This window comes from Schistosoma haematobium, chromosome 2, assembly GCF_000699445.3.
Source record: "Schistosoma haematobium chromosome 2, whole genome shotgun sequence".
Taxonomy (NCBI): domain Eukaryota; kingdom Metazoa; phylum Platyhelminthes; class Trematoda; order Strigeidida; family Schistosomatidae; genus Schistosoma; species Schistosoma haematobium.
Genome location: NC_067197.1, coordinates 2,329,692 through 2,344,327, shown reverse-complemented (window position 1 = coordinate 2,344,327; position 14,636 = coordinate 2,329,692). Strand labels below are relative to the sequence as shown.

General features: G+C 36.0%; 1 protein-coding gene across 1 annotated transcript in view; it reads left to right on the top strand.

Annotated features, from left to right (window-relative positions):
* The window catches only part of MS3_00006024 (uncharacterized protein), a 256,723-nt gene that overhangs the window by 85,775 nt on the left and 156,312 nt on the right, over positions 1 to 14,636 (top strand). Inside the window, exons 30-37 of the mRNA XM_051214123.1 lie at positions 462 to 610; positions 2,418 to 2,619; positions 4,550 to 4,659; positions 5,570 to 5,768; positions 7,783 to 7,896; positions 10,392 to 10,742; positions 12,905 to 13,192; positions 14,189 to 14,328. Coding sequence (XP_051067251.1) covers positions 462 to 610; positions 2,418 to 2,619; positions 4,550 to 4,659; positions 5,570 to 5,768; positions 7,783 to 7,896; positions 10,392 to 10,742; positions 12,905 to 13,192; positions 14,189 to 14,328 — 1,553 coding nt within the window. The remainder of the gene's footprint in view (positions 1 to 461; positions 611 to 2,417; positions 2,620 to 4,549; positions 4,660 to 5,569; positions 5,769 to 7,782; positions 7,897 to 10,391; positions 10,743 to 12,904; positions 13,193 to 14,188; positions 14,329 to 14,636) is intronic.

Sequence of the window (14,636 nt, the reverse complement as noted above, 5' to 3'; positions counted from 1 at the left end):
CTGGAAGCATTGAACGGCCGTTTCGTCCTATTGTGGGACTCCTCAGCAGTGCGCATCCACGATCCCACACCTAATGAACCTACTGAATCACTGAGCCGGCATCCAATGGTGTTAGTGTCTAGCATCGACCAATCCACGAAATTGCACGACCATCTTCCATGTCGTACTGAGGTAAATAACTGTCTCTACCCGACACGGACTAGTTCCTTTCAGTATCGACAGACCTCATTATAACTTTTGATCTACTTAAAAACAGGAGTTATTTGCGTTGATGTTTCACATTCATATACCAAAGTTACCACTTTGTACATCTAATGGGAGTTTTTTCCTAAGTAACCTCCGTAATGACTCTATATAATAAAACATTTTGATGTAATATTTAGCTTTAATGTCACCAAAAATGTCATGTATTTTTGATTTTTTTAATTTATTGTTTATTTTTTTTCGTTCACGGAATTCAGCATCACCGGATCCAAGAATTATTCTTAAACCAATTTATGATAATCCAGATTCAACATTTCCAACAAGATTGGTTTGTATGGATTTGAATCCGGAATATGATTCATCAGTGAATCTTAGTTCATCATCAATGAGTCAAGAAATGATATCTGTAAGCTACCAAGTTCCTTTTTAGATGTTTACGTTTTGAATTATCTATCAATCTATCTATCTATCGATCCACATATATATGATCAACACAATATCTTCCATAAACTCTATTGTCACCTGGAAAATGTATGAAGTGGGACATATGATATCTCACAATGCTGGAGTTGTTGTTATCTTTGAGCTGGAAAGATTGGGTTGTGCATCTTTTATTGTTATTCTAAAAGATAACATGGAGCTAACGGCTATCTGGACTCAGTAGCTAAGTTGTTAACGTAAGGATGTTTGAAGCGAAAGGTATCGGGTTCGAGTCCCGGAGTGATCGTTGTCTCTAGGATGTAATTTCATCTAACTAAAGAGTCTTAGTTAGGGCGAAGTGGAGCGCGTCCTTAATCCCATTGCTAGCCACTATGCATCCCTGATTATGTTGTTTGTGACTTAAGACAATATTGAGGTGATCCGCACAGGATGCACACATGCCAATAAAAGACTGATCATTTTCAGTCATATACTTCAGTGAGAATATTCAAGCAACCAACACAAAAATGAATCAATAATGGTTATATTTCAGACTCAGACAGAATTTAGTATATTCACTGCATTATTGGGAGTCGACAGATATATAACTGAAAATGATGATGTAAATTGGAAGATACCCAGGTAAATTACATTCAAATGACTAGGACATTAGCTATTTAGCTTCACTATAATTTTGTCAAAATGTTCTGTTTTTGATTTCATCATATCGAGAAGATTAAAACACCAGCCTTATAGTTAAAATCAAATGTATTTTGACATTATAAGCAAAGATGGATAGTGCCTAGCAGTGGAATCCAGGACTCGCATTACGTCCTATTCGAGACACGAAAAGAGCGTCATGGATTCCATTGCTAACCACAGTTTATCTTTGCTTATAAAGCTTGTGATTTAAAGCAATATCAAGGCATTCTGCACAAGATGCACATATATCAACATGAGACTGATCAGTTGGAGTCCATAACAACAATTGGAAGATACAAGCAAACAATATCAAGTGTATTTTGACATTACCACAATGATAAAGATCACTATTTTCAAGATAAATGAATTTGGATCCTTTAAACCTTGCATATTAACAAAACATATATGACAGTGGAAATATCTCACAAGCAAAAAAGAATGGGTATTTGAAATCAAGTTATCTAATAATCATATATCAGACTTATATTCATCACTTTGATTGTATTCACCAATGAAAGTAATTCACAGACTAGATGAATAGTTTTTCAACATCTGTAAAGAAACAAGTTAATAAAGGCAACAAATAGAATACATGATGTAATTTGTTGGATTAACATTTTACAAATACCTTTGAATGTACATATCACTCATAATTTGGCAGTAATATAAGTAACTTTAATAGTTGAAATCATGAGTCTATTGAAGTTAGATCACCATGGAAAACCCGAAAGCACTGGACAGTCGTTTCGTCCTACTATAGAACTCCTCAGCATTGAGCATCCACGATCTCGTAACGAAAGAGATTCGAACCTTAAACCTATCGGTCTCGTGTGCAAACGCTTATCCTTTAGACCATTGAGCCGGTCGTCGTACAACGGTGTTAATGTCTAACTTCAACTCATCCATGAAATTGAGCCACTGTCCACCATTGTCTTCAGTGAGTTACTATCTCACAACAGACCCAGTTGAACTCCATTGGTCACTGCTTCTCACTAGAACATAAGTCTTGTTTGTTATTAAAAAAGCTCTATAACCATACTTTTAAAGTGTTTATATAATCAATTATGCATTGTTTGATTGTTTTTTAAAAGCATGCAATTACTTCAAGTGAACAAAAACTTATTATTAGAAAAGGTGATATACCTCCTATACGTCGATTAGAAATGGATTGGAGACGTATTGGTGAATTTGATCCATTTAATGATGATGGTTATTTTACATGTTTTGTAAATAATACTGAAACAAATGGATCAAAAACTATCAAATTACCAAGTGATAAAGTACCTATTCAATGTAAGTTTTGAAGATATTTCTTTGAATCAATTTAAGCCAAATGTATATACCAAGAAAGTATTACTTTCTATAGTGATTCAATAAAAACTGATTTCAGCAAGACTAGAATCTACGGATGAACCAATTAGATTGAAGACAACATGTCTTGGATTTTGGTGCGAAATTCATTCACCCATTCGTCCAAATAGCGTCTTGACATTTTAGCTGATGTCAGTTCGTAATGAAAACTATAAATCTAAATCCTAACCTTTGCCATCAACTGTAAATCATTATTTTTATTCCTCAAACTACTTTATAACCTTCATTTAACCCTATTAAGTAGGTAGACACTCGCAAGTTGACTTTGATGTCACTCAAAGGTCGTCCATTAATTATAGTCTCACCCTGTTTGCTTAGAAGTAACTTAAAAAATTTTTGTTGTTTTGCTCATCTTCCGATGTTAAAACTCGATTTGATTTGTTACAGTCTATGATCACAGTTATTGGGATGAATAAAAAAATGCCCCGAAAAAAAAGCCTAAAAGGGCCCTTATAACACTGGGAAACAGTTTATATCCAATTAGCATTGAATAGAAGTGTCTCAGAATTATTTAGAAAGTGAAGAGTCACGTGTCTTATTTCTGATTAGACAATTATCTATCCAACTACTATCTTTAAGACGGTTCCAGAACCTTCTAGAGGCCAAAAGGCCATCTGAAATGCTATAAATACCTTAATTTTGTTTTTATGCATAAACTATCCTTCGAGTAAAGCGTTCTTTCCAATATGACATGCCTTATCTCTCATGTTCCACTTGCCATGTAGAATTAATCTGGGGTTATTAGAGGAACTTAGGAAACAGATTCAAGTATTTACTCAGCAGATTTATCAATAACTCTTTAGTGAGTTCTTAGTAATATCTACAAAAAACCCGGGAGTTATTACTTACATTAATAGGCGAGACTCTAATTTAGGGATGATCTTTGAACGAATCTTAAATGACCTTGACAATTATTAGCCAATCAGAAGACAGTTAGTATAAAGTGAAAATATATTATAAGTAATGAATTACAGTGGATATTCTTCTTTTACATGATTAAAAAACTTGTTAAGGTTTGATAAAGGTTAAGAGGTTCTGAATTCATAATGCATACGGTATAGAAACTCGTCCATAGGGTCAGGGTTTAGGGTTAGGGTTTAGGGTTAGAGTTTAGGGTTAGGGTTAGGGGTTAGGGTTGGGGTTTAGAGTGCTAACATGCGATCGGTTTACAACGGATTTTAGAGAAGAGGTTTTTATTGAGAGGCTACAACCCTAACCTAAACCCTAAATCCTGACCCTATGGACGAGTTTCTATACCGTATGCATTATGAATTCAGAACTTCTGAGCCTTTATCAAACCTTAACAAGTTTTTTAATCATGTAAAAGAAGAATATCCACTGTAATTCATTACTTTCTTATAATATATTTTTGTTTTATACTGTCTTCTGACTGGCTAATAATTGAAATTGTTCAAACGCTTCTGATTGGCTTGTCCCTAAATTAGAGTCTCACCGTCCCATCTGTTGTAACCTCTCGTTAATCTGCTCCTCTCTAAAATCCGCTGTGAACCGATCGTATGTTTGCATCGCGTGTTGAACTTGGCTCCGTGACCTTGAAATTACTCTGATTGGCTCGTCCCTAGATTAGAGTCTCGCCCATTAATAATCTTGACAACGGATCAATATTTTATGTGAGACTGCATTCTTGAATACTCGTACTACGGAATACAGTACGTATAAAACATGACAATAACTCATAAGAACCATAAAAGTATAATTGAAATTCTATATATAAAGCTTCTGAATTATCCACATATAGGGTAGGCAATTAATAAAGTATGTTGTATATTTATAAGAATCACTATTTAAGCATCTTAAGATCATCTCATTTTTTTATCACTATATTCTTTAGTACCGGAGGATCCATTTACCCGGTTGTATATATATTCACCTGATACTTATGTTGTTCCAGAACTTGATGGAAGCGCAAAAATAATGATTCCTGAAGGTGAACAATTACGTGTAAGTCTATAAGTAGTCTGTATTATTAATCTATTAGGCAGAAATCACAACTCTATATATATGAAATGACAATATACTTGTTAGTATGTGGATTGATCATAATATATTTTCTTGATATTCCCGATGATTAACTAACAAAGATTCTTCTTAGATGCAAACAGCAACGCAATCTGTATTTGTGTCAGTGACTTTCACAGATAGGATATTTATTTATTTATTTAAACATATAAACAATGGTACAAGAAGGCACCAAATAGATATGCACCACATAAATCATTCAATTTGTGTGAGGGTTGGGATAATGCATGGGTGCCTAAACCGAAGCGAGTGGTTTTCTTAGATGGCCACACCCTAAACGCCTGAACCACAAGGTAATGGAGCAACGTGAGGAGATGCAGTCCCATGGTAGTCGATGACCAACGATTGATTCATACGCCACTTGTTCCATCACAATACTGGAGCCCATGTGCACCATTGGTTTGGAATCAGGGATTTACAACTCCCCTAGATGGATACTTCATATCCACCAACCTCGTTAAATCGCTGGACATTCGCTTTTCATCCCCTCAATTCCGTAAACAACACGCTGGTTGAGATACGGCAGTGAGTAGGACTTCTCTGTCAGTGTTTGTATACACAGGGTCATGTGAGAGCATTTGGAGAGGGAGAGCTGACTCTCCTCACTCTCGGCCATACCAGAGCATTTGTGAGCTTCACGGATTGAATGTTTAATGACCATAAGTTCTCTTCTCGTACCTTTATCGGTTATTAGTTCATTATTCATTTAGAAGTAATACGTATGAGAAGAAGAGATTTTATATAAAGAATAATCTCATTGTTTTGTCTTTTCTTCTACAGACATAGTTCATTTGAATTGTGTGTGTGTGTGTTTCTTTTTCATTATTGTTAGATTTATTGTGTATTTGAAGCTAGACCTTCAAGTGAATTTCATGGTTGGCGTGGAACAACTACAAATATTGAAAATAATCTAAAAATTGAACATAGAATTTATTCATCATTAGCACAAACAGATCATGTTAATTTAAACTTAGATGGACAAAAAATTGAATGTGTCTATGGTGAAAGAACTAAACCAGTCGAAATATCTGGTAAGTTTATATTATTTCTCATTATTCATATGGGGGGAGGGATTTAAACATATACTGTCATCATTGTAAGCATATATTTAATATTTAGGGTTTATTTATGTTTATTATTTTGATGATTTGCTGATTAGGTATTCAATGTCTAGGGGTGTCAAAACCAAAAAACATGGCACAAGTCCATGAAGTCACTGACAAGTGGACCGAGCCATGTTAGTAGGTGTAGACTACCTGGTTGGGGACCGCGAGATGATAGCAATCGATGGTTAGAGACCTTGAATGATATGGATCAAAATCGTTTGCAATGGTGCAGGTGCATTCACTCTTTGTGTTCTCCCAAATTCTAATCATCTGAATTCTTCCTGTCCCTTTGTTTACTCATTCCAAATTTATTTCACTGTATTATACTCCTTGAATAACATCTTCAAACCTTAATCTTCCAGATTACTGCTTATACTTTTATTATCTCTACCATTATGGGATTTGAATCGACAGTTGTACCACTGTGCTGATGTGGTATGGCAAGTTGAACTGATGTCCGTACGTACGAAGCTCTGAATGAGGCATCCAATTAATATATTCAGTATTGAATTATACCACATAATTGAGTAGAGTATCATTATATACGTCATCGTTTGATCCAAATATCTATACCAAACTCTACGAATAAAAGCTATGGGTTTATATTCCAATTAGATTTTAAAAGAAAACGTGGGGAGATGATAATTTATGGACGACATTCGAGTGGCGTTAAAATGACCTTGAGAATGTTCTCCTACTAACTAGTACCAAATACCAGTTATAAACCAATGTGAAGAATTAGAATTATGATTTGCTGTTAACAATTAGAGTTGGACAATAAATTGAGGGTTTACACCACGAACTGACATAAGCTAAAATTCCAAAACACTATTTAACCAAATAGATGAGTGAATTTCGCGCCAAAATCTAAGACCTTTTATCTTAAATCTGACTGGTTCATCCATAAATCATAGTCTCACCAAAAATGTGGCTTCTGATGGATGCTAATACAAGTTTGACTTGTTATCCAGGTGATCAACATATATTTTAGACCTTGAACAGAAAGTGATAAGTATAGATTAGGACAACGGTGAAATTTTAGAAGCTTTGGGAAATGTTGCTAAATCCAATAATTGTCCCATTACCAGTCGTTTTCTGGATTTCGTGTGGAAATTTCCAAACTTTTCACATGACTGAAGCTTTTTAAGAATCCCCCTAATTTCTGAGGACTTTGATGTTTACAATCTGTTGGTTTATTACATCCAGAATACAGTGATTCCAACTATGTATAAGATTTACTGATCCCTTTCATTTGTAAATTACATAAACGTTAAATGAACATTTCCATGTTCCAAATTCATTTGGTATTATTTCCTTATTACCTCCCATTGATGTTAAGGAGTATAATTGATCAGTCTCTTGTTGACATATGTGCATCCTATGCGGACTGTCTCAGTTGTAGTCCTTAACTATAATGAGAATATACAAGCAAATAATACCAAGTGAATTTAAACTTTACTCCATTGTACAAACAGGTGACTATCAGGACTCAGTGGATAAAGCGATAGCGTTTGAAGTAAACAGTACTGGGTTCAAGTCTTGGAGTGATCATCAACTATGGAATGCAGGTACATCCATCTGACGAGTCCCAAATAGGATGAAACGCACGTCCTATATTCCACTGCTAGCCATCACCCATATTTGCTTATTTCCATGTTCTATTCAAGAAAGGACTAATTTTAGTCCACTACTCTGTATCTAACAATTCGTATGTATAATTAATATAATGTTGATATGAAACGATGAATGTCTGAATATGTCAGTGATATTTGTTACGATTATGGTAACTAACTATCTCAAGACTGTAGATAGAAGTGGAGTTTGGTTTCTGATGAATGATGATTTGATTCTATCCAGCTTGAAATCAGTTATTCTATAGAATTAAAACACTAATCAAGATCCTGTTTACCACTGATATTGTTTATTTTTATTTGTTTAGTTATTCCTAAGGATGAACGAAAACTTCATGCCAAAATATTGAGTGATGCATTTATAAATGATCGTCTTGTCGGTATTACTGGAAGTGATATGAATTTGACATGTGATGTTAAACGTAAGTGAATTATCATTTAATTCATCTCTATAACTGAATATACATATATATACTTACGCCTGTTAGCCCTCGCGGACGAGCATAGGTCGTCCATCAGCATTCTTCATTCAACCCTGTCCTGGGTAATCATTTCCAGTTGTTTACAGTTGCTGTTCATCATTTCATTTCTTGATGTAGTGTATTCTTCGACCTTTCTCTTTTCCGCTTCCTTTCAGGATTCCAAGTGATAGCTTACCTTGTGATTTATGTGAACATTTAGTGTAATCACTTCATCAAGATTTCGTTTCAATAGATGAACTACTAAACATTAAGGAGTACTAAATTGGCACTTTTTATTTGTGGCTTTTGGAATAAGAATCCTAAAAGTCAGTCAGTAACGTATTCAATCGATAAACGTCTATTCTTAAGGTGAACATGATAAACATAGTTCAATGAGATGGAAATCACTGATTCAATCAGTATTATAAGTTATGATCAATTCCACAATCTAAATCATAATTACACAAGTTAAAAGCTTCACGATCGAATCATCCAGCTCAAACAACAAAATTCCATCAAAATGAGAAAAGATGGTGGAGAAGATTTATAGTTCAGGTGGATGATTTTGATGGAGTTTCGCTCTCTGAACTGGATGATTCGGTCGCGGAGCTTTCATCATTGTTCTGATGTCAATCAAATCTCCACGATCGAACCATCCAGCTCAAACAACATAATTTCATCAAAATGTTAAAAGATTTTCAACTGATGTATTTGGCACTTGAATGTTATGAAAAGAATTTGCTAATCTCTAAATTCTTCATTATAACCTTCCATCGATTAAAATATACTTACACTTTGTAATTGCGTTGGAACTCATCACTATACATCAACTTCATTGATTATGAAAAGGCATTCGACAGTGTAGGTAGAAGGACATTATGGAAACTTCTTCGACACTACGGAGTTCCTCAGAAGATTGTCAACATTATCCGGAACTCATACGACGGACTACAGTGCAAAGTCGTGCATGTAGGACAGCTGACAGATGCATTCCTAGTAAGGACCGGAGTCAGACAAGGCTGTTTACTCTCTCCCTTCCTCTTTCTTCTGGTGGTCGACTGGATTATGAAGACCTCGATATCTGAGGGAAAACACGGAATACAATGGACAGCTCAGAACCAATTAGATGATTTGGACTTCGCAGACGACCTAGCCCTCCTATCATGTACACACGAACAGATGCAGATGAAGACAGCCAGTGTATCAGCAGTCTCTGCATCAGTAGGCCTCAGCATACACAAATGAACACCAACGTCCTCAAATTCAACACAGAGAACAGCAATCCAATCACTCTTGATGGCGAAACTCTGGAAGATGTAGAGTCCTTCACATACCTGGGAAGCATCATCGATGAACAAGGAGGATCAGATGCAGACGTAAAGGCGAGGATTGGCAAAGCAAGGGTCGCATTCCTACAATTGAAGAACATATGGAACTCAAAACAACCATCTGTCAACCAATATCAAAGTGAGATTCTTCAATACCAACGTCAAGGCAGTTCTACTGTATGGAGCTGAAACTTGGAGAACTACAACAACCACAATCAAGAAAGTACAAGTATTTATAAATAGCTGCCTACGCAAGATACTCAACATCCACTGGCCGGATACTATCAGCAATAGCCTTCTGTGGGAGAGAACAAACCAACTTCCACCTGAAGAAGAAATTAGGAAAAGACGATAGAAATGGATAGGACATACATTACGCAAATCGTCAAACTGAATCACGAGACAAGCCCTAACTTGGAACCCTGAAGGGAAGCGAAAAAGAGAAAGACCAAAGAACACATTGCGTCGGATAATAGAATCAGATATGAAAAGGATGAATTACAACTGGACGGAGCTGGAAAGGATTGCCCAGGACAGGGTTGGATGGAGAATGCTGGTGAGTGGCCTATGCTCCTTCACGAGGAGTAACAGGCGTAAGTAAGTAAGTAAGTAAGTTTGTAATTGCGTATACTAGCACAAATAATAAGGTCTTGATACACATGACATTGGTCACCACCCAGTGATCAGTCAATTGTGAAAACACCTCCGTCCTGCAGGAGGTCAGTCGCGGCCCGAACGACCCAGTGGTAACGTCTCTGACTGTGAAGCTGGATGACACGGGACCAAATCTGTCAGGGAGCACCAGTTCCCTTAAGATTACATGTACACCTTGCTGACGAGTGCCAAGTAGCACGAAACCCGGATCCATTGTTTCCTGTCGACTACCTCCAACCACCATCTAATCTCACAATAGTGCAAGCAGTGTCGAGTCATCTAGACTGGTGGTCACATTGCATGATGGTCGATAGCATTCGATCTGAACTAATAATAAGGACTTGACACACATAACATTGGTCACCACCCAGTTATCAATCAATTGTGAATACTAGCACATATCATACCCAATTGTTTAATAATCATTTTTCATTACTTTTTACATATGAATTCTTCTATTCTTTCACTGATTAGATACAACTAGAAAACCAGTGACTATAGATAGAATTGATTGGTTTGTTCAATATCCTAATGGAATAAGACGTGATATTAAGCATACACAATTAGCAGATAGTTTCTCAACTGGTCATAAAGGTGAATGGATATATTTTACTAAATTAACTGATAAACCACAAGGTTTAAATATATTTTGTGTTGTACGTTTAGAAGATATACAAAAAGCAACACAAGCCTATTATTCTTCACCACATATTAGTTTATGGTTACGTGAACCAAAAGTATTAGTCTTTATTGAAGGACAAGATCCTACAGGTATAATTACTGGAATTGAAACAAAAACTGCTCAAATTAAATGTATTGTTAAAGGTAAGTGAAAAAATTGGTATACAGATTAATCTAATCATATATATATATATATATATATATATTGTTATGATTTTAAGAAATGTATTCTATTCCATTCACTATGATACAGCTTAACGATTTAGACATCGCAAATGATCTCACTTTTCTATTGTAAACGCAACAACGAATTCAAGAGAAGACGATCAGTGTAGCGGCAGCCTCAGTAGCAGTGGGTCTCAATATATAAAAATGGAAAAGCAAGATTCTCCAATACAACATAACATGCAACAACCGAATCACAATTGACGGAGAAGATTTGGAAGATGTAAAAACCTTTACATAACTGAGCAGTGTTATTGATGAACACAATGAATCTGATGTAGATATGAGGGCACGGATCGGCAAAACAAGGGCAGCATATCCAAAACTGAACAACATTTGGAACTCAAAACAACTGTCTGTCAACCAACACCAAGGTCAGAATTTTCAATACAAATGTCGAGACAGTTCTACTGTATGGGGTGGAAATTAGGGGACTTACGAAAGCCATCATCCAGAAGATACAGGTATTTATTAACAGTTGTCTACGCAAAATATTTGGGATCCGTTGACCAGACAACGTACCATGGGAGAGAACAAAGCAGATTCCAGTGGAGGAAGAAATCAGGAAGACGTGCTGGAAGTGGATAGGACATACATTGAGGAAAGCACCGAACCGTGTCACAGGGCAAGCCATCACATAGAACTCTCAGGGCCAAAGGATGAGTAGGAGAGCAAAGAACACATTATGCCGAGAAATGGAGACAGATAGACATGAGAAGAATGAGCATCAATTGTATAGAACTATAAAGGCAGGCATGGGACAGAGTGGGTTGGAGAATGCTGGTCGATGGCCTATACTTTATTGGTAGTGACAGGCGTAAGTAATTAATGAAGGAATAAATTAGATAACAGCAGATCATTAGACTGATATAGTAATACCATGAAGTATTACCTACAGTGTTAATTTGAAATGAACTACCTTCTTCATTTTCTTAGACATTCAATTGATAAGTGTCATATACATGTACATGTATCATAAGGTACATTCATCAGCAGTACCATTCCCACAATACAATCAATAGTTCCTCTGGTACGAGACATATTATAGAGCAACATATATTTAATAAATCTCACTGTTAAGTACCATGAGATCAATAAGAGTATTTTCAACAAAATGAAATCAATTATCTATCTGTAAGAATTTGATAGAATACTAACCGTTTTCAGCGGACTGTCAAATAAGAACAATAGTTAATCATTCCATACTGTAATCTCGAGTTTAGTTATAAGAAACGAAGGCAAAAGTTTAGCTAAGTCAATTATTAAACGTCCGGTCAGAGAGGATTGAGAAATATAAAACTACACGAGATCTGAGTAAGTATTAAAAACGTTCAAGAAATAACAAGATACGTTGGAGTGATGTTTTTTAGATCATACATTCTGTTCCCGACCGTTGTTGCTACCTTGATGTGGTGGTCGGAATTGCCTATCGTGATGAAGCAACCGAGCTATACAGGCTGGAACAACTGTTCCTCAAGGTCCTACCACGTCAGAAAGGTCGGTTGAAGAGCGGTAAGACTAAAAGCAACAAACCCAAGGTCTGAAGGCGAAGTCGTACTACTGACTGTACAGAGGTGTGAAGTCAGTAAGGTGTTTCCTTCAAACAACCAGCATAACAACGATGCTGCCTTTTCATAAGGAAGAGTGGGGTTAGAAAAGGTCGACCATAAAATGCAAGGATATCCATCTCCGGCGGTAAGGTCTCAACAAGTACAGAGCTGACACGAAAATTACTCACCAAAAGATCGTGTGTGACCGACCTCAAGCAGTTGTCCCTTGGGCATTGCGGTCACGCTTTCAGGTGACTAAGACCACCTCTAATCCAATTTCCTTACTGCCAGAAGAACCCTTCCACGGTGTGGGTAACTTGAAAGAGATCACTGCACTTATACCTCTAACAGCATTCAAAACCATTGTATTCATCATCAACTTCCCTCTTCAATTCCTATTATTTCTCCTACTGATACATTCTGTTACAGTCTTTGCTAAAGAAATAAATCTGATATTCATTTTGCATCATGTTGCTTTATTGAAAATATGGTTATTTAAATCTAATTATTTTTCTTATTAATATTTATAAGATGCATGGCGTAATAAAACTGTAGAAGAAGCTGATATTGCATGGGAGACAAAAGTTACATCAATTCAAGAAGAATTGTCTAATAGTAATGAAAGAGCTAGACCACAACCATCACCAAATGATTTACCAATGTTAGGTGCTAAAGCTCTATATGATACAATGGTTATAGCAGGTCTACGTAGACAACCTAATTGGATAGCTAGATTTCGATGTAAAGGAACCGATTTAAAAACTGGTGCATATGGATATTCTGATTATGTGAAATTAGAAGTTCTAGCTGGTGATACTTGTAAGTTATTCAACTTTATTTTTACTGAGATATAACTGTTTATTATTGTTATATCTAGAAGGTTAGATTCTTGATGAACCACGTATAACTTGAGCACTTAAACACTATAGCCTCCCAAGTCACAAAATAAGAAGTCCGAAGGAAACTGGGGAAAGTGTTTGTTGGACAAGAATCAAAATGTACAGAAAATCATGGGCGCTTATAGACATTAGCATTTATTGTATCAACATTATAATTCAACCAATCCGGGAAGAGACACGTTATGCTACGAACCAATAGTAGCATGCCACTTTGACACTAGAAAGATCCATTGTGTTCTGATTGGTGGAACTCTTCGGCTCCTCTAGGATCTCTGAAGGCTCCGTCGTAGCTCTCGTAAGCCATCTCAACAATTATTCAATAGTTATTTTAATTCTCATAGTAGAATATTCATAATCAACGTCATAAATTTCGAATTCTAATGTGTTGAATGAAAGAGAAAAAGCCCCATTTAGAGACAGATGATATAACCAATTTTAGGCTATTCAACTTGGAAAAAACATAAGTACCTCATGATTTTATAGTAAGGCATATTCTGATGACAGGTTCAACGTGTTTTTGGCTCATGGACTCAATTCTGTCAAACCTTTAGTTGGTGATTTAGGAGTGAAATACAAGAAAACTACATTTAGATCAACAAGGTGATATCTACAGCTTGATATTTTCAATATCAGACATTCTGAGATACAGAAAGATCTTTAGGGGGGGATATTGATGAATGGTCGCATCTTATAACGACTAAGCAATCCAGTCCATCTTGTTTTTAATGTTTATCTATGTGAAATCAATCCACAATATTGGGTAACTTTGTACTGAATGACATAAACGTACTTCTCAATGCACATATTTCCATAAATATGATTTCATTAAGACATTATTCATTGTTTACTATAATGACAAATCTTTATTACTCACCATCTATTAATTCATAACTTTACAATGAATTCAATTCTATAGTGGAACAAATTCCTAAACTTCGACTTGTTAGTCATACTGATCCAAATTCCCCTTATCCAAATAAGGTGGAATGTATTGATGATAATGAAAAGTATGAATCACAAATAACTTGGACCCGTCAAGATGAACCAATTGATCCAGTAAGTATTATTATTATTTGAACACATAGATATTGGTACAAGGAAGCACCAAATACATATGCGTCACACAAATTTCATTTGATAAGTGTGAAGGCTGTGATACTGCTCGGGTGCTAAAACAGAACCAGGTGGTTTTCTTAGGAGGCCACACTCGGAGCCTTCAACCTACAGGTCTGATCCACAAGGTAGTGGAGCATCGTAATGTGATACAGTTCCATGGTAGCCGGTGACCAACGATTGACTGATACGCCAATTGTTCCATCAGGATCCTGGAGCCCATGTGCACCATTGGTTTGGAATGAGGATTT